Source organism: Falco biarmicus, chromosome W, assembly GCF_023638135.1.
Source record: "Falco biarmicus isolate bFalBia1 chromosome W, bFalBia1.pri, whole genome shotgun sequence".
NCBI classification, from domain to species: Eukaryota; Metazoa; Chordata; class Aves; order Falconiformes; family Falconidae; genus Falco; species Falco biarmicus.
In genome coordinates, this window is record NC_079310.1 from 4,028,003 (window position 1) to 4,048,543 (window position 20,541).

Sequence of the window (20,541 nt, forward strand, 5' to 3'; positions counted from 1 at the left end):
CTTGGAGAAGGGGATGGGGGAAACGGACTGGATGGGTAGCTAGGAGGGGAAATGGGAATGGCTGAAGGATGTTCCTAGAAGAACAGATCCAAGAAGACAAGGAAGAGACAGGACAGGGAGAGTGAAAGGCAGTCAGGGTTAAAAGCACTAGAGGACACCGCTGTTGGACATCTGTGATACAATGCATCTCTGTGCTCTTCCAGGGCTTGTGCACACAAAAGATAACTGACTGTTGCTGTTACTTCCACAGCTGGTCCCAGACTACTTTTGAGTGAAGCTCCAGAAGCCTTCTTGCAATGAAGAGAAATGAATGGGATTTAGGAACCTAACTCTCTCTGTGGCCTGAACATAGCTAAGCCTGGTGGCACAGAGTTGTGTGCTCCTGAACCATGCTGATGCTGCTGTGCCAGGCCATGCTGGGGTTTCTTTATAGTCAGTTTCCCTCTGTTAAAACTGCAGGGAACTGACATTAGTAAAAAAACAGTAGGGCTGGTTTGCCAAGCTCTCAAATACAGCTACTGCAGCCTAATTTGAGCCCCTTCAATCTATGTGCTACAAAACAGTCTTTAATGATATACTCATGTAAACCCTTTTTCTTGGTAATTCAGGGGCCAGCATGGACCTGTGCTGGATATGAATCAGGGTTATGCAATGAAGGAACAGAAGCCCAAGTACGTGATTTCTTGCAGAAGTTGCAAGTCACGTAGGGAACAGGGGAGCATAGTGCACAGGAGTAAAGATGATCTTGTCTTGTGGTTATACAATGTGGGACTGTCCCCGAGAACTGAGACCTTTACACTCTTATGTGAAATGTGCCAAGTCTCTAAAACCAGATTTCCCACAAAGGGTCGCTAATAAGGTCTCCCTCCTTTGCTGGGCTCCTGGATCACAGCTCTGGAGCATGATATGCTGAGTGCTTACAAATGCTACCAAAGTGTGCAGGAGCTGCGCTTTGAGTGAGTGAAAAGCTACAAATTGGGGGGGGGGGGGGGGGGGGATAAAAACATCAGGTGATATGTACATTACACTGAAACCCCCAAATGATATTTTGGCTTTAATCAGTCTCTGTCTCAAGCCCTCATCTATCCAGCCACAAGATAATGAGGGAGAGGGAAGGGAATCTGGTGACGCTGTCTAATCCATCCCCTGACCTAGCAGGAACACTACAGAGATGAACAAGGACTTTGTGAAGTGCTCAGACACTATCTGTCATGCCAAATGCCATGGAGCAGCCCACAAAATGACCGACTTGGTCATCAGAGGGAATTTTGGGTTTATGCCTTTTTTCATCTTGTGTGTGGCTCTGCCATGTCTTTCTGTAGTGGTAGGCCTATCCTTCTCTCCTGGTGCACCGGCATGTCTTGCAACCCTGTTTGCAACTGCCGGGTTCCTTGCCAGTGTCATCCCACTGCCAGTACAGCTGTTCTCCACCGAGAGCTGGGAGAGCAGGAGGACTCATTGAAGTAAGAGCAAAGGAACTATTATAACAAACCAGAGCAGCAGCCCTGATCTTTACCTAGATCTTACCAAAGCCCTCCATTCATTCACCCCAAACAAGGTTAAGAAATCTCTTTTGGGATGACCTGGTGCTTGGGAAAATTCCCTTTTAAGTTCCAGTAATTAGGGGGCTGCCAGAGATGCTGAAACATGAACATCTATTCCTTCTCAGACTGTTTATTTTTACTCTGGTGTAGATTTGGGCATCCTCCTTATCCATTGACTGGTGTCTTGTGCCAGTGGGTCCATAAGCTGTAAGGAATGGATTCATATCCCAGCCTCTCCCCCTCACCCCGCTAACTCAGCTTTGGGATTGGTGTCTTTCAGTCTCACCAAGTTCTTAAAATCTTGTGTTCTGAAGTAGGAGTTTTGGGTATCTAACCCTTTCTCTCTCTCTCTTTTTTTTTTTTTTTTTTCCCCCCCCCCCCCTAGCTCCTTGTTTATTTTCCTCCTCCTAGCATGCCTCCTACTATTTGCTTCTTCAAGAAGAAATAATCTCAGTATTTTCACTGTCTCTCTCTTCCTTGTTACAGACCCCCAAACTCTTCCTGATTACATAATATCCTTTTTAGGATGAGTGATCAGAAACACAGGCAATGTCCCAGGCAATGTACTATTGATCTAGAATGGCTTCACAGCTTTTTGTCTGCATTTTCATCTCCCTGAACTTTTGTTTGCCTTTTTGTCTCTGTCACCACACTGCACAGATGACTTTGTGTTCCCTGCAGTGACGCTAAGTTCTTTTACCAGTGTCTCAGCTTTTCTATCCTCCTTTTCATCTTTCAAAGTGGTTTTGCACAGATATTTTATAGTTGGGAAAACTGAGATCAAGAGGTGAAGCTGCTCAACAGAAGAGCAGGAGAGCTGAGTCTTCCTCCAGGTTTCTGTCCCCTGTGATAAGAGCATTTTCATAAATGCACTTCTACTGAATACATTTGATAGCATGCACCAGAAAGCAATAAGTACCAATATTACACTTCAAACTACACTGCAAGGGAAAAAAAAAAAAGTGATCAGGAGCTGCAGTTCCAGGATTATGTTACAGTCCTAAAAAGTGGTCCCTTCCTGCAAGCATTTGATATTAAGCAGGAAATTACATAAATCACAAGTCTCACAGGCCAGACTGTTCCCCAGACATTTTAAAGGTTGGGTTTAGTATACAGGCTTGTTTCTTCATCCTACCATCTTCCTTTTCCAGCAAAACATTTTTCCAGAATTGCCTTGTGAACGGCTGCATGCTCTTTGCTCAGTTAATTTTTTCAGGAGCTTACTCCTTTCTCATTATCATCCAAACTACTGCAATTCAGACAGAGCTCCCCAATGTTTCAATTATGTTACACATCCCTGCCCAATCAATGTGAAGAGTCACCTCTCTACCAGTCTGTTTCATTTGACAATTTCTTCTCCTTATGAGTCTCATTTATATAAGGAGATCACAATAAAAAAGGGAAGAGCAACATGTGATCTTAAATAAAAAAAAATAAATAATAATAATAAAAAAGTGTACAACTTTCCTCCTAAGGTACCTTCTCAGTTGTAAACTTGGAGGCTAGGTCCATGTTTCTGTCTGTTTCTTCTGCTACGTGCACTGTATATGGAAAAGCGGAGACTAGAAAAAGAGTCAACAAAATGTAAGAACTGAGTCATCTGGAAGAGTTTTAATTTGGTTTGTAAGTTGCCTATACAATTAATACAAGGGAAAGCCATTAAGACAACTTCTCATTACCATTGAAGCCTTTTAGCTTAATGAAGATGGCTTAGATAATACATTCAGATAGAGGAGAGATGGTTCACAAAGTTTCTGTAAGAAAGGTCCCTTGAGCCTGGTTCTACCTCTTTGTCTTCACAGCTTTCAACTAACACTGCAGGTGGGCACAGAAACACTTTTAGCTCATTATTCTCTTTTCAAATACCAGTGGACATGAGATATTTAGCTGAAACAGCCCTTTGTAGATATTTTAAATTCCATTATCATTAAGGAGACAAGCATGGGAAAGCGATACTGTTTTCCTTACCTATTAGTTCCATCTTTTGCAGGGTAGAAGCAGCTTTGTGCATTAATTTAAGGTTTGCAACATCTGCGCTGCTGGAAAAAGCTATCTGAAATGTAAATCTTAAGAGCAATGATAGCTTGAAGCTGAACTCAAGCACTTCACTTATGAAGGCACAAATCAGGAATGTTACTGGCTCAAATATCCAGAAGCCTCCCAAAGAAATAAAAAAATGGTAAAGAAATTGGAGTCTCTCTGGGTGATCGTTCTCATTATCTGGCTATACAAGATAACAAGAGAAGCACCAAAGCAATCTTCTTGTTAGCTGTTAATTGAAGGCATTTTCAGAAAGTGCTGCTTAAACCTTGAAAGACAGGCTAGGCTGTCTTTCCAACCACTACCCAATACGTATGTTAGAGCTGTATTAAAGCAGACTCATTAGGTCCTTGCCCCCAGCACCACAGCTCAGAGAGCTGTGTTTTATGTTTTAAATCATGTTTTAAAAAGCTCATGTACATATAGACTAACCCCTGGGCATATCTTCAGCATACTTTACTGCATACAGATCTATCTAAACTGATGCTGTCATGTTTTACAAACACAAGATATCTAAGTATGTTGTTATGACCTTCAAAAGAGGCAGCAGATTCCTGGCTCATCATGATGTATAATCACATAACGTACTAATGACACAAATCATAACAATTAACCTGTGAGCTAAGTGCAGCTATGTCAGGACATGATTTTAGGTTCCTTTGCTCTTTACTGCACTTTCACATACCTTCTTTTGCTCTTACCATCTCCCTCTCCTTATTCCCATACCTTTTATTTTCACCAATAAGTAGCTTATTGCCCATAGATGAGAGCCCATTAGTCTTGAAGTGGGTCTCCTGTTGAGATAATTCCTGGGTGAGACATCTCACTTCTTATGAAGCAGCCAGCCTCTACCCTACCTGTAACCTGTGCTCTAACCTGACAAAACGTGGAGGCTTTCAATTTACTTTAAACTGGTTACATTTCCATTTAAACTCTTCTATGTCTCTACAGTTGTTGAAGTAAAACCCCATCTTGTAACTACTTTACGTCCAAAGCAACATTTTCAATCTAAGTTACAGGACCATATGATCAGTATCATGTCTGGAAACTGGGCATCATTACAAGAGCTTGCGTAAAGTGCCTGCAGAACCATAGTTTTTAGTTGAGGGGTGTGATGTGGGGTGATCCCAAGACAGCACACAGAGGTGGCCTAAGCCCAACAGAACAGGGTCACAGAAACAGAAACAGGGTCATGGCCAGAAAACACCCAAAAGAACTGATGTGGTTCATCTATACCAGATAGGTCAACAATTTAATTGTAATCTGCACTTCACCCAGTTTGCACAGCCACTAGGATAAATATCATATATGAAGAATGATATTAAGATTGTCTTATGTTTAATCACAGGATAGCTCGTGCATATCTACCCTGTCTTTATTTAGTTTTTATGCTTCTACTTCAGCAGTATTTGCAAACATTTGAAGCAGAGCAATGTAGCCAACACTGAGTGTACACCTGTGTTGGGGTCTGGAGCGGGTCTGCAGGCAAGTTAGTTGACTTCAAAGACTTAGCCGTGTACCTTTAAGACAGCCACAAATTGTCAGGTATGTAAACAGGATGTGATGAATAGGAACTTAGGAACGCAGCATACGGGCACCTACAGCAACAGCAAATAGCAAGCAAGAAGAAGGACACAAAAACCTATCAGGGTCTAACACCTGCACTGTCTAAGATATATAAATAGTTTGTATAAACAATAAAGGGGCCATTTTGTCCGAACCCAGCCACGCAGACATAGTGTTTCTTTTAAGTTTGCCTCGACTTGCGTCACCACATTTGGTGACCCCGACGTGCCGATGTGATCCCAGTAAAGGGTTTCAAAAAGAGACCCTGAGACTGTGCCGATCTGACCCCGGTAAGGGGTGTCAGGAGCAGATCCTGAAACTGTGACCAGCGGGTTGCTGGGGAGGCAGAGCCTGGTGAAGCGGAGTAGCGCAGCGAGCGGCTGCAAGATCCCGGGAGAAGGTGACACTTCTCCCTGGTAAGGTGAGCCACCAGGGACAGCATGGGGAGTAAGTTATCTAAAGAAGATACCATGGTGCTATCAATGTGGAAATTAGTATTAGAGAAGCATGGAATTACTTTAGATGGGCTTCGGTTAAAAGATATGTTATTGTGGGCCAAAACACATGGAGTGGAAATGTCCCCCGCGACTGCTCTTAGTGTGTGGACCTGGGACAATTTAGGATCAACAGTGTCAGAAGCTCTGGAAAAAGGGGACAAAGAGGCGTCGGGGTTTTTGCTTACCTGGGGACTGCTTAGACATGTTGTAGGGGGCTTCAAGAATCCGCAAGACGCAAATGGGGGCTTGCAAAATCAGCAAACTGGGATTGGGGGCTTGCCAAATCAGCAAAATGCGACTGGGGGCTTGCAGACTCCGCAAGACGCGAGTGGGAGCTTAAAAAGTCAGCAAAATGCAAGTGGGGGCTTAAAAAGTCAGCAAAATGCGAATGAGGGTACATCGTTCAAACCTACCCTGTATCCCCCTCCGGAGTACAGACAAGAGGATGAGGGGATGGGGGAGGGGGAGAGTCTGTGCCCCTTAGCAGACGCCACTCCCCAATGCCTGAATCCCCTAAATCTCTCCGACTGCATCAACTTATACTTGATACCGATTCCGAGGACGACAAGCAGAAGCCTCGGTGGACCGATCCCAGCCCCCCTGACTCCCCCCAACATTTGTGCCAGCCCACACGCCTTCCCCCCTCGGCTCCGCCCCACCCCGCCCCCTCGGCTCCAGCCCTGCCTGCGCAGGATGGAAATTCCGAAAACCCGGATTTGGGTTCAGCTACAACAACGTTATCAGTCACAGACAATGAAAAAGTTGGAGTTGGTAAAAATCCAGTTTCCAGTGCTACAAGTAATGACGCGTGACCCTCGCCGATTTTGGCAGGCTGTAAGAGATGGGGCATTAAGAGACGGGAACTGGGATTTAGCAGAACTGATAGGCGGACCACTCCTTGATCTTCCTACTCCTTCCACCGATGCACCGCATGCATATCCTATTGTACTGGGAGATGCGGCTGCTGGTAATCCTCACGTTCATACACCATTTGCTTGGAAAGTAGTACAGGACTTGCAAAAAACTGTTTTGCAGTACAGGGTGACTGTGTTCTGTCACGCAGAAAACCTGTCTATAATTTACTGTATTACAGTGGTTGAAATGTATTTTGCTGTTAAAAAAAAAAAAAAAAAAAAAGGAATTGTAGAATTGTACGGAACAGAGACAGTGGGTTGTTTTGACATTGATAATGTGCAGTTTTGGCCTTGCTTTGAATGATGTGTAGCTGAGATCCTGCAGCAAAGAGTTAAATAACTTTGGGGGAGTATGAGTAGAAACTAGGATGAGATGGAAGTCTGTGAACGAGTAGTTTTAACCTATCACCTTTAAAATAACAAAGTCTGCATAGCATGTGTATTTTTAGCTGGGGGCAGAAATTGGTGTGAATCTATTAATAAAGTGGCACTAACTTAAAAAAAATTAAAAAAAAAAAAAAAAGGGAGGGCGGGTGGGAAATGAAGGGAATGACCCCAGAGGCACGATTAGAGAAAGCATGAAGGTGTCTTAGTACGCATGAAAAACCCTCGTACCGGGCATTGGTCAGGACCGCATGAATTGTTAACTTGGGGGAGAGGTTATGCTTGTGTTTCTACAGATGAAGGTCTGTTATGGATACCTGCTCGCTGTGTGCGGCCTGAGCTTAGCGTGCCGGATCGTGGGAGCGCTGCTGCCGCCAATCAACCCAACAACTAATGTGTGGCCTCCTTACTGAACCAGTCCTTGTTTGGTGTGCCCTTCCTTGAAACTGACTTGCAGACATTGTTGCAAAAAAGTGAATGTAGGCGGGGAATGAAGAATCTTACTGAAATTCTTGATATTTTCGATAATTGATTACCTCTGTATAATGTTAACCCAAAAGAAGTCAATATTGTTTGCACTTTGAATGTCGATACCTTGTTTGTTAGGCAGTTAAGAATGTGAGTCAAATTTGCCACCATTATATACAAAACAGAGCAACTATTGGTTTTTGTTGTTGGCTCAAGAACATGGCCGTGAGGATTTTGATAGTATGTGCTGGGTGGATTTTAGGCGCCCCATTGCAGCAACATGTTACCAAAATCTGAGAAAATGTCAGCCTTTTTGGCATCCATTCACTCAATTGGCAGTATTGTTTGTTTGCTATTACCTTGGCTGCCGTCATGTTTGCAAGGGCCCTGCAGAACATGGCAAACCTGGTACAAGCTGTTCAAAAAACAAAAAGGGGGAATTGTTGGGGTCTGCAGTGGGTCTGCAGATAAGTTAGTTGACTTCAGAGACTTAGCCGTGTACCTTTAAGACAGCCACAGATTGTCAGGTATGTAAACAGGATGTGAAGAATCGGAACTTAGAACCGCAGCATAGGGGCACCTACAGCAACAGCAAATAGCAAGCAAGAAAAGGGACACAAAAACCTATCAGGGTCTAACACCTGCTACCACCTTCCCAAGGAAATTGCCAACCGGATTGTTTCTTATTTGTGGTAATAGAGCATGGAATGGAATTCCTTTCCGACCTATTGGTGGCCCATGTACAATTGGTCGTTTAAGTCAGTCTAGCACTACCCCATCTAGCATCACCCCAATAAAACTCATCCCACACGCTGGAAAAGAGATACAACGGTCCAATCAAAAAAGGACTGTGATGATAACGTAAAATTATGGAATTATGGGGAATTCATTGCTGCTTCAATATTTTTTCCAGGCTTGGCTGCTGGTAAAGCACGCTCTAACCTAAAAGAACTGTCTAGTTGGGTAACTAAACAAGCAAATTTGACTAGTAGAGTTTTAGGAGAACTAGCAGATGATTTAGCTCAGACTCAGCATGCTGTCTTACAAAATCGCATGGCAATAGACTTTTTGCTTTTAGCCCACGTGCACGGGTGTGAAGAATTTGAAGGGCTCTGCTGTATGGATTTAGAAGATTGTTCTAATTCCATCCACGGACAAATAAAAGAATTAATCAACCATGCTGATAAAATCCAGCAAGACAAGGGATTCTTTGGTCTTGAAGGTTTTACAAATTGGTTTGGTTTGTCAGGATGGATAAAGAGCTTTTTGCAAAGTGCTATGCTTATCATGATTGTAATCATAGTAGTAGTAGTAATATTTTCTTGCTTATTGTCATGTATGCGTAAAAGCTTAGATCGTGTTGTGAATCAGGCCCTGCTCATACAAAAAGAAAAAGGGGGAATTGTTGAAGAATGGCTGGATGAGAAGGGTCACAGATCATTAGGGCATTTGTACGAGCAGAGCCAAATCTAACCGGTGTGCTATCAAGACTAGGCCTCAGCTGAAATTGCCAGCTATGCCGATGGCTGCAGAATTGCAAGGACACCGCGACCTTAACAAGTTTCACAAACAACTCCAAGGAAGTATGTGCAGTAAAGATAAAGAAGTTCCTTAAGCTAGCTAACCGCAAGTAGGAGGACCATGTAAATGAGTAGGTAGTGATTCTAGCCAATCATAGACTGCCGAGTATGCATAATTAGATACACTGTATAAATAAGAGCTATTCGGGCTAATAAATTGAATCATGCTTTATCACTCATACTGAGTCGGCTGCGTGTTATTCCCCGCTGCTCGCGGGTCAGGAGAGTTATTCTCTTCTCAGTATCTGGTACAATGCTGTCTTGGGTTTAGTATGAGAATAATGTTGATATTACACTGATGTTTTTAGTTGTTGCTAGGTAATGTTTATACTAAGTTAAGGACTTTTCAGTTTCTCAGGCCCTGCCAGTGAGAAGGCTGGAGGGGCACAAGAAATTGGGAGGGGACACCACCAGGACAGCTGACCTGAACTAGCCAAAGGGATATTCCGTACCATAGAACGTCATGCTGAGTATATAAACTGGGGGGTGGGGCAGGCTGATCGCTTCTTGGGGACTGGCTGGGCCTCAGTCAGTGGGTGGTGAGCAATTGTATTGTGCATCACTTGTTTTGTTGTTTTTTTTTCCTTTGGGATTTTATTCCTCTCTCTCCTTTTCATCACTATTAATATCATCATAATAATAATATTTATCATAATATTTCATGTTAATTATTAAATTGTTCTTATCTCAACCCACGAGTTTTAGCTTTTTCCTGATTCTCCTCCCCATCCCACTGGGGGGGGGGGGGAGGAGTGAGCGAGCATCTGTGTGGTACTTGGTTGCTGGCTGGGGTTAAACCATAACAGAACATGTTTGCACAAAGTTCCCAGGGTGTGAAACACACTGAGATCATTACCCACCACTGCTGTGAGAACCAGATGGTTTGCAATGAATCTGGCTGGTAGGCTGCTAGTCATGCCTGTTCCTGCACACACCAGATGAGGGGCCTGAAGAGGGACTACTCTCAAAGCCAGGCTACCAAGGAACCACTCTCCTGTAGGATGCACACATGCTACCAAAATCAATGACTTTGTCAAGGGCATAGTCATTGCACTTTGCCCCAGAACATCAGAGCTGCAGAGGAATTAATTTTTGACTTAATTGTTGAAGCAAGTCCATCCATACAAAAGAAGGAACTCTGCTAATGAGAACTAGGCACAGCAGGACCTGAGTGGCTATACTCTGTTATGATGTGATGGGCAGCTAATTCATTTAAAGGGTCTGAAACACTAGTGGAGGTTTCTCCAATATGGTTCTTCTCCCAAACACAGCTTTGATTCAGTCTAAATCTGTGTGGGAGAGGGAAAAGCCAGCATTATTGTAACTGAGGCTTTCACAGAGTCTTAATCTGTTGCTTAGAATGTTTTTTTCCCCATCATCTTCTGCCTGAAGGAAATTGCAATCTATCATTTAAATTGGAAAAAAAAAAAAAAAAGACAACCCAAAAGAAGACCCCACCACACACCCAAAAAACCCACACAACCCCAAAACCAAAAGAACAAACCAAAAAACCCAATCAATATACAGAGGAACATTGGGCTACTGGGGACAACAGGAGATACATCAAAGAACCAGGAACAGAGAAGTCAAAGCACAGGGTGGAAGGAGTAAGTTTACAGCCTCAAAAACAAAATGAAAGTTAACAAAACATGATGCTCAGAGGGGCCTTTCTGAATCATCTCATACAGTCCTAATCCAAAGTGCTCTACTACCATGTGGTCAAAGTTCACCCTTCATTAACATACTTTGTACCTTATGAGTTGCTACTCTGCCAGTTGTTAATTACACTGATCAATAGTCAGATTTTTTTCTCTAAAAATCAACCCTTCTAATTTCCTTCTAAAAAAGTAACAGGCTGCTCCCCTGAGTAGGGAACATTTTTAGTTACTACTAAAAATAGTAACTATTTTTGCTATGACTTTTGCCTGGCCAAAGTAATCACCATTGTTATGTTTATCCAGTCTCTGGTGTCATGATAAATTAATCTGATTTCCTTCCCCGCAAATTCCCACTCTTCTGCTAAAACTATATTTGAATAGAAATTGGAGGTCAAGTGCACAAATCCAACTTTTAAAAAGCAATAGAAAGTCTTAAAAGCACTGCACACCTAAGATTATAAATGCACATTTTGAATCAGTATGTTGCAAAATTGATCAAATTTCTGACCACAGGTCCAACAAGATTTCAGAACAGGTCTCTGCTTCAGACATCTTTCACAGCTTGAAGACAAGTAAGCTTTTTTCCCTTTTTCCAACTCCCAATTGATTTCTCACCTGTGAAATTATTCAACTATTTCAGTTTAATAACCTGAAAAATCTTTTTCATGCCCCTGAAAAGATGATTACCAGAGAAGCTGGGGCTTTGCACATAAACCTAGGCACCAAGTGTTCAGATAGAAACTTTTCCAGTTCACTAGTTTGACAGCAAAATGTTGATATCATGTTCTTCTGAATGTTTTATTTATACAGTAGCAAGTTTCTTTCACACAGGTTGATTCTGAATTAAATATTTGTGTGGAATCTTTAAAATAGCTGATTACATATTGAAAATCAAACCCAGCTATGTTAGCCAGTGAAATGCCTGGCAAGTTCCATATTGTTATCTGTTACCACCTGACAGACATCAATGGTTGAGATTGCAACAATAAGCAATAATATCAAACTAGATTTCTCCAGCAAAATGTTTCTGCACCTGTCTCTGCAATTTCCCTTCCACTAAACCCCCAAGCATCTCCCTCTATCTCTTCCTATCTTTTCTTTATGCACTGTTAAGTCCCCAAATGTTTAATCTCCTACCACCTGCTCCCTGCCATGGATATTTTGCAGCTGCTCAGAGCTTTACAGCTCTTGTAGTCTGTGACTTCCAGGAAAGCAACTAAAGCTAAAAGAGTGCATGTAGTAACCACTACATTCCCTACTTCTGCAGTAATATTCCAAGAAACTTTCTTTAAACTTGGATATAAGACTGTTTCTCTGCTTAACTGTCTCTTTCACACAGGACCTCTATAAGCAGTAGCTTGGTAGAGGGAAAGTTGAAGTATACCAGAGAACAGGCTGACAACTAATCAGACATCTCTGAAGCCTTGCCACTTGTCTCCAGGGTGCAGAAATTTATCTTGTTCAGATTAGTACAGGACAAGCATATATACCTAACCAGAATGTTGCTCTCTTCCAGCAGCAGGAAGCAGTACAGCTTATCTATAGAGGTGATAAAACCAACATGCAGCCTCAAATATTTGTAGGAAAAACAACCCTCTCTGCTTCGGAATTCTGTTCTGCTGACAAGCAGGTGTTGAGAAGTGCACTGCAAAATAAGCAGCTGTCCCAAACCCAGAGTCATTAATGCTTTCAGTGATTAAATGAGCTACATATGTCCCCATGAATGTATTGACAAGAATTTCTCAAAGTGCCATTTAAAATAAGGTGGCCAAAAAAGCTGGGCATTGCTCAAAGCAAGCAAGGTATTTTTTTATGCTGCAATTGCTTTTGGTCTCTGATATGTTGATTCCTATACCTGTACTGTGAAGGAGCTGCCCTTGGCTGTGCAACCCACTTTACGGGGGCAGGAAAAGAAGGGTCTAGCAGAAGGCAGAGGCCTCTCCCCTACAAATTCTGAAGCGGGAGGTAAATTAATGCTGATTTGTTTAGAAAAAGAATTTGGTGCTCAGAGGACCACTGCAGTCGTCAGCCGCAGCAAAAAGTGTACGCCCAATGCATATACCCAAGTGTTACATTTAATGTTTCCTGGAAAAGCTCCCTCCATCCCAGCAGGTTTTGGTGGCATGTTTGTGTCTACCAAGGTTTCAGAAACTCTGACTTTGGAAAAGATTTGACTACTGTGGGAAAATCACCTTGAGGGAGGGAATTAGAGAAAAATTGGGTCCTAATAGAAGCGTAGTATTACAGAAAGATTTTTTAGGGTAAAATACAGCTATCACTTTCAGGATGGTTGGCATGCACGGAATCTACATCACCACAATTCCCTAAGCAACACACCCTGCCAGCTCAGCACATGCTGATAGGCGTGACAGAGGATGGAGCGGAGTGGAGACACCATGGCCAGGCTCTGTTGTGCTCCCTGCAGGAATGGGAACTTGATGGCACCACACAGCTGATAAGCTGCATAGCAGTTGTCGCATGAAGAATCCATGAGATGTCTGTGGCTGAGTCAACCATTGTGGCAAAATGACTTTCCTCAGATGAAATAATCTCATTGTAATACTAACGCACACCTCCCATGTCAAAGTTACCTGCCTCCAAGGTAACACTACACCTCACTGGGCATGTGATACCAGTTAGCAACAACAATATGTATGACTAGAGTCACTCAAGCGCCACCTAAATGTGATGGAAATGGACTAGTCCTGGACTGAAATAAGTCCAGAGGAGGGGAATTGTCTAAACTCCTGGATTACCACACTCTGATTCAGTGTTCACAGAGCTAGGTCAAGCTGACTCACTCTCTAAAGTTGTTATGAATGAAGGGACTCCTAATCAAGGTAGTCAGCCTTAGGGAGGATGAGAAACACAGAACAGAGAGTGAAAAGAACACCGTTATCTACGTTATGCAGAAAGAAGCCTTCAAGTGAGGGAAGTTCTAGCTATAAGAGGAAACAGGCTGATAAGGTGTTGCAATCCACTGACATCAACAGAAAATTAGTTGAAAATAGGACAAAGGTAATTGTGGTAGCGGGAGACAATGACCTCCAACTCAAATAGCGGCCCCAAAAGAAGGCAAAACCATGCTTGAGGAGCATGCGTAGTTGTTAGAGAACTTCAGTAGTACTATCTGAGGATGCATACTAATTTGCATTGGAAGCAAGAAACTTGTAACCAATCCTGTGTATGATGAATGAATACGCAATATACTATGAAGTATAAAAAGTGGAGAGATGAGGGGAGACGAGAGGGGAAGATTCCATCATAACTCCTGGGATCAGTCGGCGGGCTGAACCTGTCTTCTCCCCCCATAGGGACGCCTATTGGGTAAGAACTTTGTCTTATGCATGCTTAATAGCTAACTCACGCTAGCTGTTATTAGTGATTATAGTTTGGTTGTATATCACTTCAAGCTTGTTTTTGCAGACAGTCTCTATCAATGGCAATCACGAACCTTAATTTGTCAGGATTTTATATTAATAAAGAGTGTTCTTCCGTAAACTGATAGTGTTAGTCCTTTGTGGACGCTAGCAGTTCCTGGCAACAGGTAACATATTCGAATAAAGTGGAAAGACCCGCTGGGGGATCCCCCTTATGCTGTAGAAGAATGGCTGCAGAAGCGTGGCCTTAGAATCTCTGAAGATCTGCACAATCCAGGCCTGGTATTAGAATAGGCCTGTAATCAGAACTGTACTGAAGTTGCTGTGCTGAAGTTAACAAGAAAGGTAGCCTTGAGCTATTCTTGAATCCTGAGACCAAGTAATTATGTTGTGCCAACAGGCCGTGGCTGTAACAAGATACAGCTGCTGGGAAAGCAGGTGCAGGGCCAAGAAAGATAGGGACCGGTATGGGAATATAGGGAGTAACAAACTACAAGGCTGAAGCATAGCAACACAATTAGCTACATGGATAGAATGCTTATTTTAGTCATGATAGTTAGGGGTGTGAGAACCGTGCGTGTTTAGAGACTACTAACCAATTATATTTCTGCTTTACGAATATGCATGTGTATCGGTTCTATATAAGTAGTGTTAGAAACTAATAAAGTTGAGCAAGATGCATAACTCATATTGAGCATCTTCTTGACTCCGGTGAACCCTTCTTCCAACAATTGGCGCCCGAACCACGGGAAAGCTGGAAAAACTCTGCCTTTGCATTGCGAGGGTCGGCTTTGCGAATTGAGAGTCGCTGAGAGGAGTTTGAGCAGGAAGGCATCCGTAAGGAGTAAAGACGTCTGAATCCGGCAGTGAGCTCCTGCACGGATCCGCACCGGTAAGACCGTTTTTCCCTCGATAATGGAAAGGGAGGCGGCACTCACGCTATTATCTGATATTCTTGCTAAGCGAGAGGCTAGCGTGAGCACAAAGAAGCTCCATGATCTCTGTAGGTGGACAAATGAAAAAGGACACCTAAAAGACCCGCAATTGATGTTTAGTGTGACTGAGTGGCGAGAGATCGGGGATTCCCTTTGCGATGCGACCCTTAGTGGCAGCAAGTCGGCCAAGGACTTGGGGACTACCTGGCGGGAGATCGTGAACCATTTACGATCAATGGTTGCGGAGAAAAAAATGGCTATGGCTGCTTCAGACCTCCTTGGTAGGGAAACCGAGTCGGAGTCTACCCGATTATTTGGTCAAGGCGCTCCGTCTGCAAAAGGCATAATTGTGCCTATTACAAAATCTGCGACAGAGCTATTACAGCCGACACCATCTCCGGAGGGTGCCGCCGCAACAGGTGCTCCACGCCGACCTGAAAGCTACCGAGAGCCGCCCCCCGTGCTAGATGAGGAAGAGGGTACAAGTGCGGGTCCGAGAGCGCCTCTGAATGAAAGCGCAGAGTCCGATAAAGAAAATGAACCCACCCCAGCTGCCCCGATCCCCCGTCCCCGAACAAAACCCTCCGACCGGACCCTAAACCGCTTGCAGCAGCAATTGAACGAATGCCATCTGCCTACTGCCGGTCGTGATCTTCGGGTCCTGACCCAGGAAGGCGTTATCCTCCACCATGCCGCTTCCCAAAGTCGTTAGTCTGGGGTTATATGAGACGCTATATTGGAGGGAGAGTGGCAGGCTGCTTCTGCTGTTGCATGTCTGGTGTGGACCACCACTTTACCAGATGGTTCAGCAGCCGCAGCATGGAAACCTTTTGATTGGAAGTTTATGCAGCACCTACGACAAACTGTTACACAATATGATTTACAATCAGAACCAGCCAAGCACCTGCTGAATTATTTGTTTGACTCTGAAATCATGACACCCAGTGACTGTACTTCGCTAGCCAGATTGCTTCTTACACCAGCACAGTTCCCCGCACCCCACCAGCATGCCGTCAGTGCCCCGCGGCTCCCCCCGCTCGCCCGACCACCCACCGCCACGGATCCCCCCAGCTGCTGGCGAAAAGTGGAGTCCAGAGTTCGGTGTAGAGCTGCAGATCGCACCCCCGCCGGTGGTAAGACCATGTAGAGTAAATCGCGGCAGAACTCTACGCTAAATTCCTCTCTGTGAGAGGAAGGGGGGGGGCACTACGTAAGGCCGCGACAAGTAAATCGCGGCAGGGCTTCCCCGCGCTGATATCCTTTCTGTGAAAGGGGAGAGCTCTGAGAAGACCGCGATGGAATGATGGAATTAGACGCGGCAATTAAACTGTTAACTGGCATCCTCCTTGGGAGAGGGGAGGGCGTTAAAGAGACAAAAGTGGAGACCTTAGTTCGCTGGGCACGAAAAAAGAATAAGAAACCCGAGCCCGCGTTATTGATTAGTATTGCGGAATGGAGAGAACTGGGAAATTGCCTCTGGGGTGGCGGTCGATAGTTAACACTCTGGAAACTATGAAAGCGGGGAAAAAAAAAAAAAAAAAAGTAGCGGCAGCTATAGAAGCCTTGGGGAGAGATGTTGTAGAAAAGCCGGTGGAGCAGAAGGGTGATTCACCTAAGCCTTCTCTCTTGGCTACACTTTTCGGAGTTGGGCATACTATTCCTATGAAGGGTATGTCTGCCCCTGCATGTTCAACAGTGCCGGAGCTTTTAGATAAGACAACGGACAAACCGAAAGTTACTCCTCGGGAGCCTGCTGTAACTGAGCCGAACCCGAAGAGGCTGCTGAGCCTCCCCAGGAGGGCGGGGTAGCGAGTCCTGCTGCACCAATCACGTCAGGGCGGGCAGAAGCGCCGTGCGATGACGTATCCTTGTCGTCCTGAAACATCATCTGACGAATTTGAGGAGGAAGGCGGGGAAAAGCCTTGTGATAACAGTACAGAGAAATCCTTACAGGAGGTAATAGATAAATTAAGAAACCTGGTAAAGCGAGTTAAAATGAACCTGCCTACTACTTCAATACCTGTAGTTCCTCCAGTTAGCCCAACTACCCCACCGATGCTGAACTCGAGAAAAGATCCAATTCTACAGCATTGGTCTGGTATTGTTCGTGATGCTATTTTGGAGGACGATTGGCAGGTGACCAGCTCGTTAGCTTGTCCAGTACTGATTAATAATCGTGATGCACATAACTGGGACACGATTTATGGAAGGTTAATGATCAGATTTTAGTGATGGGAGTGTTGCAACCTCCTCTTCCACCTTTTATGATGATCCCTCAGATTTGGCAAATTGTTGTGATAGACTTGAAAGACAGTTTTTTTTTTCATGATTCCCTTACACCCTGATGACACACAAAGAGACTCACTAACGATGATTTGCAACCGTTCCGATCCTGGTTGCATGGCACCGAAGCCAACAGTCCCCGAACTTGTTCACCAGAACAGCGGGCTGCCCTGAAAGTTGTGTCCCGCAAGATTCAGACTGGCTGGTGTGGTCACCGAATGGCAAATCATCTGTTATCCTTTTTGGTTTGTAATGTTGCCACTTCACCTTTTGCCCTGATTTTGCAATGGCAAAAGAAAAAGGGGGAAAATACAGCGATCATTTTAGAGTGGTTGTTTTTGCCATTGCAACCCAGACATCGTATTTTAAGTCGCCCTGAAGCAGTAGCGGCCTTGGTGAGAAAAGGAAGAGACAGGATTGTTGAAATTGATGGGACTGAACCGGCAGATATCAGTATTCCAGTCCATGGTGATGATTATGAGTGGCTCCTGAGACATTCAACAGCCATACAGGAAGCCTTGATGGGCTATACAGGTGTTGTACACAACAACCGGCCAAAAAGACCTCTCTGGAAGATGTTAGAGCATTACCAGTGGATTGCGAGACCGTTATCCTCAAAAAGACCAGCTGAAGGGCCAACGGTATTTACAGATGCAGGACGAAAGATGAAGAAGGCTGCGTGTGTTTGGCAATCCGATAATCAGTGGCAGAAACACGTGACCACTGGTGAACCACGGGACAACCTTCAAACCTTAGAACTGAAAGCAGTTGTTGAAAGGGCAAACCGTACCCTGAAGGATTATCTTCAGAGACAGAAAGTATCGCAGGACACAGACGTAACTAAAGGGTTGACTAAGGTGTTGTTTACCTTAAACTATCTCTCCCTTATGGAGGGTAGAAAGGGACCACCTGTTGTTATACATCACCAAACAGCACGAGGGAACTAAACAACTACAGCTCCTGGTTTGAATGTTCTGTATAAAAATATGACCTCAGGCCTATGGGAAGGACCTAATCAGGTGTTATTTATCGGTAGAGGTTATTTTTGTATCTCCACAGATAAAGGACCTATATGGGTCCCTAGCAAGTTTGTGCGACCTGTATGTCAAGACCAGAAGACGGAAGAGAAGACTCAGAGCAAGCAGACGGAATAAACTGTCTATGTTGTAAGGGATGTAACCCGCGGGTATTGTGCCAATGTATGCTATGTGGGGTAAAACGGTTCTGTAAGCCAAAGCTGAAATGTCAATGGTGTAAAGAGTGTATGTGTTTGATTAGTAACCGGGCATGAAGCAAGAGAAAGCATACGACTAGTGTAATACCATGCTGATTGGCGACAGCATACATCATCAGAATCTGTGAAAGCACAGATTTGTGGGGTGGAATGTGAGGAAAAAAAAAAAAAAAAAGGTGGAAATTGTAGGACTAAACATGTTTAAGTGGTGGACTTGGTTTACGGTCTTGATGAATTCTTTTACCCGTTGGCCAAAGTATTTTTGACATCTTGCCTAGGACAAACATATGGGTGACATGGGCAAATATCATGGGAATAACAGTCTTTTGTTTAAGTCTGCAACAGGCAGACAACCCCTTTAGAACTTGTTTAATTGGTATTCCCCTGCAAGAGAATTAAACAAATTTTGATGGGTTTTGGAATGTTAAAACAGTGGATCTGACTTCCAGTCAGAATGGTACATGTATGAGTCCAAATGGGCAATTTGTTTGGCCTTCTATGTGTAATGCAGCGTGGCAGAAAACGGTTATTGAGAATTTAAATCGACCATATCATTTACCATTGCATGAGTTAGACCTGTTATAAACGATAACAATTAAAACAATTTTATTTTGGGTTCAATCAATTTAAGTTGAGAAACAATAAGCAAGGACAGCGCTGGGTGCGCGCAGAACTCAATTGGTTCCACCACGCACACACCTGAGTCCTAAAAGCAGCGTCTTTTATGCCTGGATAGCTCAGTCAGTAGAGCATCAGACTTTTAATCTGAGGGTCCAGGGTACAACAATTACACTTATCACAGTACATTCTATTTTTGACATGAATCATGACTGCGTTTATCACAGACCTATTGGGTAGCATTGTGCCCATTAAATACGTTAACGTAACTGCAATGGGAATGCCAGAATACAACGACACGCTATCACCACTTCAACCTCTGAATGGCACTGGAGTAATTTGGTTTGGTGAACCGTGACGATTGTGGCTAGCACGACAAGGTGAATGGGAGTTTGATACAAGGTTTCAAAATCTAACCGGTTCACCTATTTGGGTGTTGGAAGAAGGGTTCGCCGGAGTCAAGAAGATGCTCAATATGAGTTATGCATCTTGCTCAACTTTATTAGTTTCTAACACTACTTATATAGAACCGACACACATGCATATTCGTAAAGCAGAAATATAATTGGTTAGTAGTCTCTAAGCACGCGCGGTTCTCACACCCCTAACTATCATGACTAAAATAAGCATTCTATCCATGTAGCTAATTGTGTTGCTGTGCTTCAGCCTTGTAGTTTGTTACTCCCTATTTTCCCATACCGCTCCCTATCTTTCTTGGCCCTGCACCTGCTTTCCCAGCAGCTGTATCTTGTTACAGCCACGGCCTGTTGGCACAACATAATTACTTGGTCTCAGGATTCAAGAATAGCTCAAGGCTACCTTTCTTGTTAACTTCAGCACAGCAACTTCAGTACAGTTCTGATTACAGGCCTATTCTAATACCAGGCCTGGATTGTGCAGATCTTCAGAGATTCTAAGGCCATGCTTCTGCAGCCATTTTTACTACATTAGGGGTGAATTGAAAACTGGAGGCCTACATGTAAATATATCAGGGGGCTATCAGTTGCCACCGGGAGTCTTTTTGATATGTGGAGATAGAGCATGGCCAGGGATTCCTTTGAATCTTGTCAGTGGACCATGTTATTTAGGGCGTTTAACTTTCTTTGCTCCACGTATGAAGGACTTATTGAAAATGACTCCACAATTTCATAGATCACGAAGGGCACTGCGCACCTTTGATGAAACATGTAATGACCGAGTCGATCTGCAGCCTGTAACAACAAATGTCTTAGCCTCCATATTTATGCCAGGAGTAATGACTGCATTAAACGCTAAGAATATACAAAGATTAGCGTGTTGGGGAGAGAAACAATTTAATCTTACATCGCAGATTTTAAGTTCGTTATCGCTTGACGTAGATAGTGTTAGGCATGCTACATTACAAAATAGAGCTGCAGTAGATTTTTTGTTATTAGCACATGGACACGGTTGTGAGGATTT

General features: G+C 43.8%; 2 protein-coding genes across 2 annotated transcripts in view; both read left to right on the forward strand.

Moving 5' to 3' along the window:
- Positions 1-18,911, forward strand: part of LOC130142145 (uncharacterized) — a 438,873-nt gene extending 419,962 nt beyond the window's left edge. Inside the window, exon 2 of the mRNA XM_056323623.1 lies at positions 18,417-18,911. The gene's annotated coding sequence lies outside the window, so the exon portion shown is untranslated. The remainder of the gene's footprint in view (positions 1-18,416) is intronic.
- LOC130142146 (uncharacterized) lies at positions 11,598-18,911 on the forward strand. The gene is made up of 2 exons (XM_056323624.1): positions 11,598-16,099; positions 18,309-18,911. Exon 1 carries the CDS (start codon positions 14,947-14,949, stop codon positions 15,676-15,678), a length of 732 nt encoding a protein of 243 aa, XP_056179599.1. The 5' UTR covers positions 11,598-14,946; the 3' UTR covers positions 15,679-16,099; positions 18,309-18,911.
- Positions 18,912-20,541: the final 1,630 nt, after the last annotated feature.

Excerpts from the sequence above, each read along its gene's own strand:
- LOC130142146 (XM_056323624.1), top strand. The coding sequence starts at position 14,947 with ATGGAAAGGGAGGCGGCACTCACGCTATTATCTGATATTCTTGCTAAG.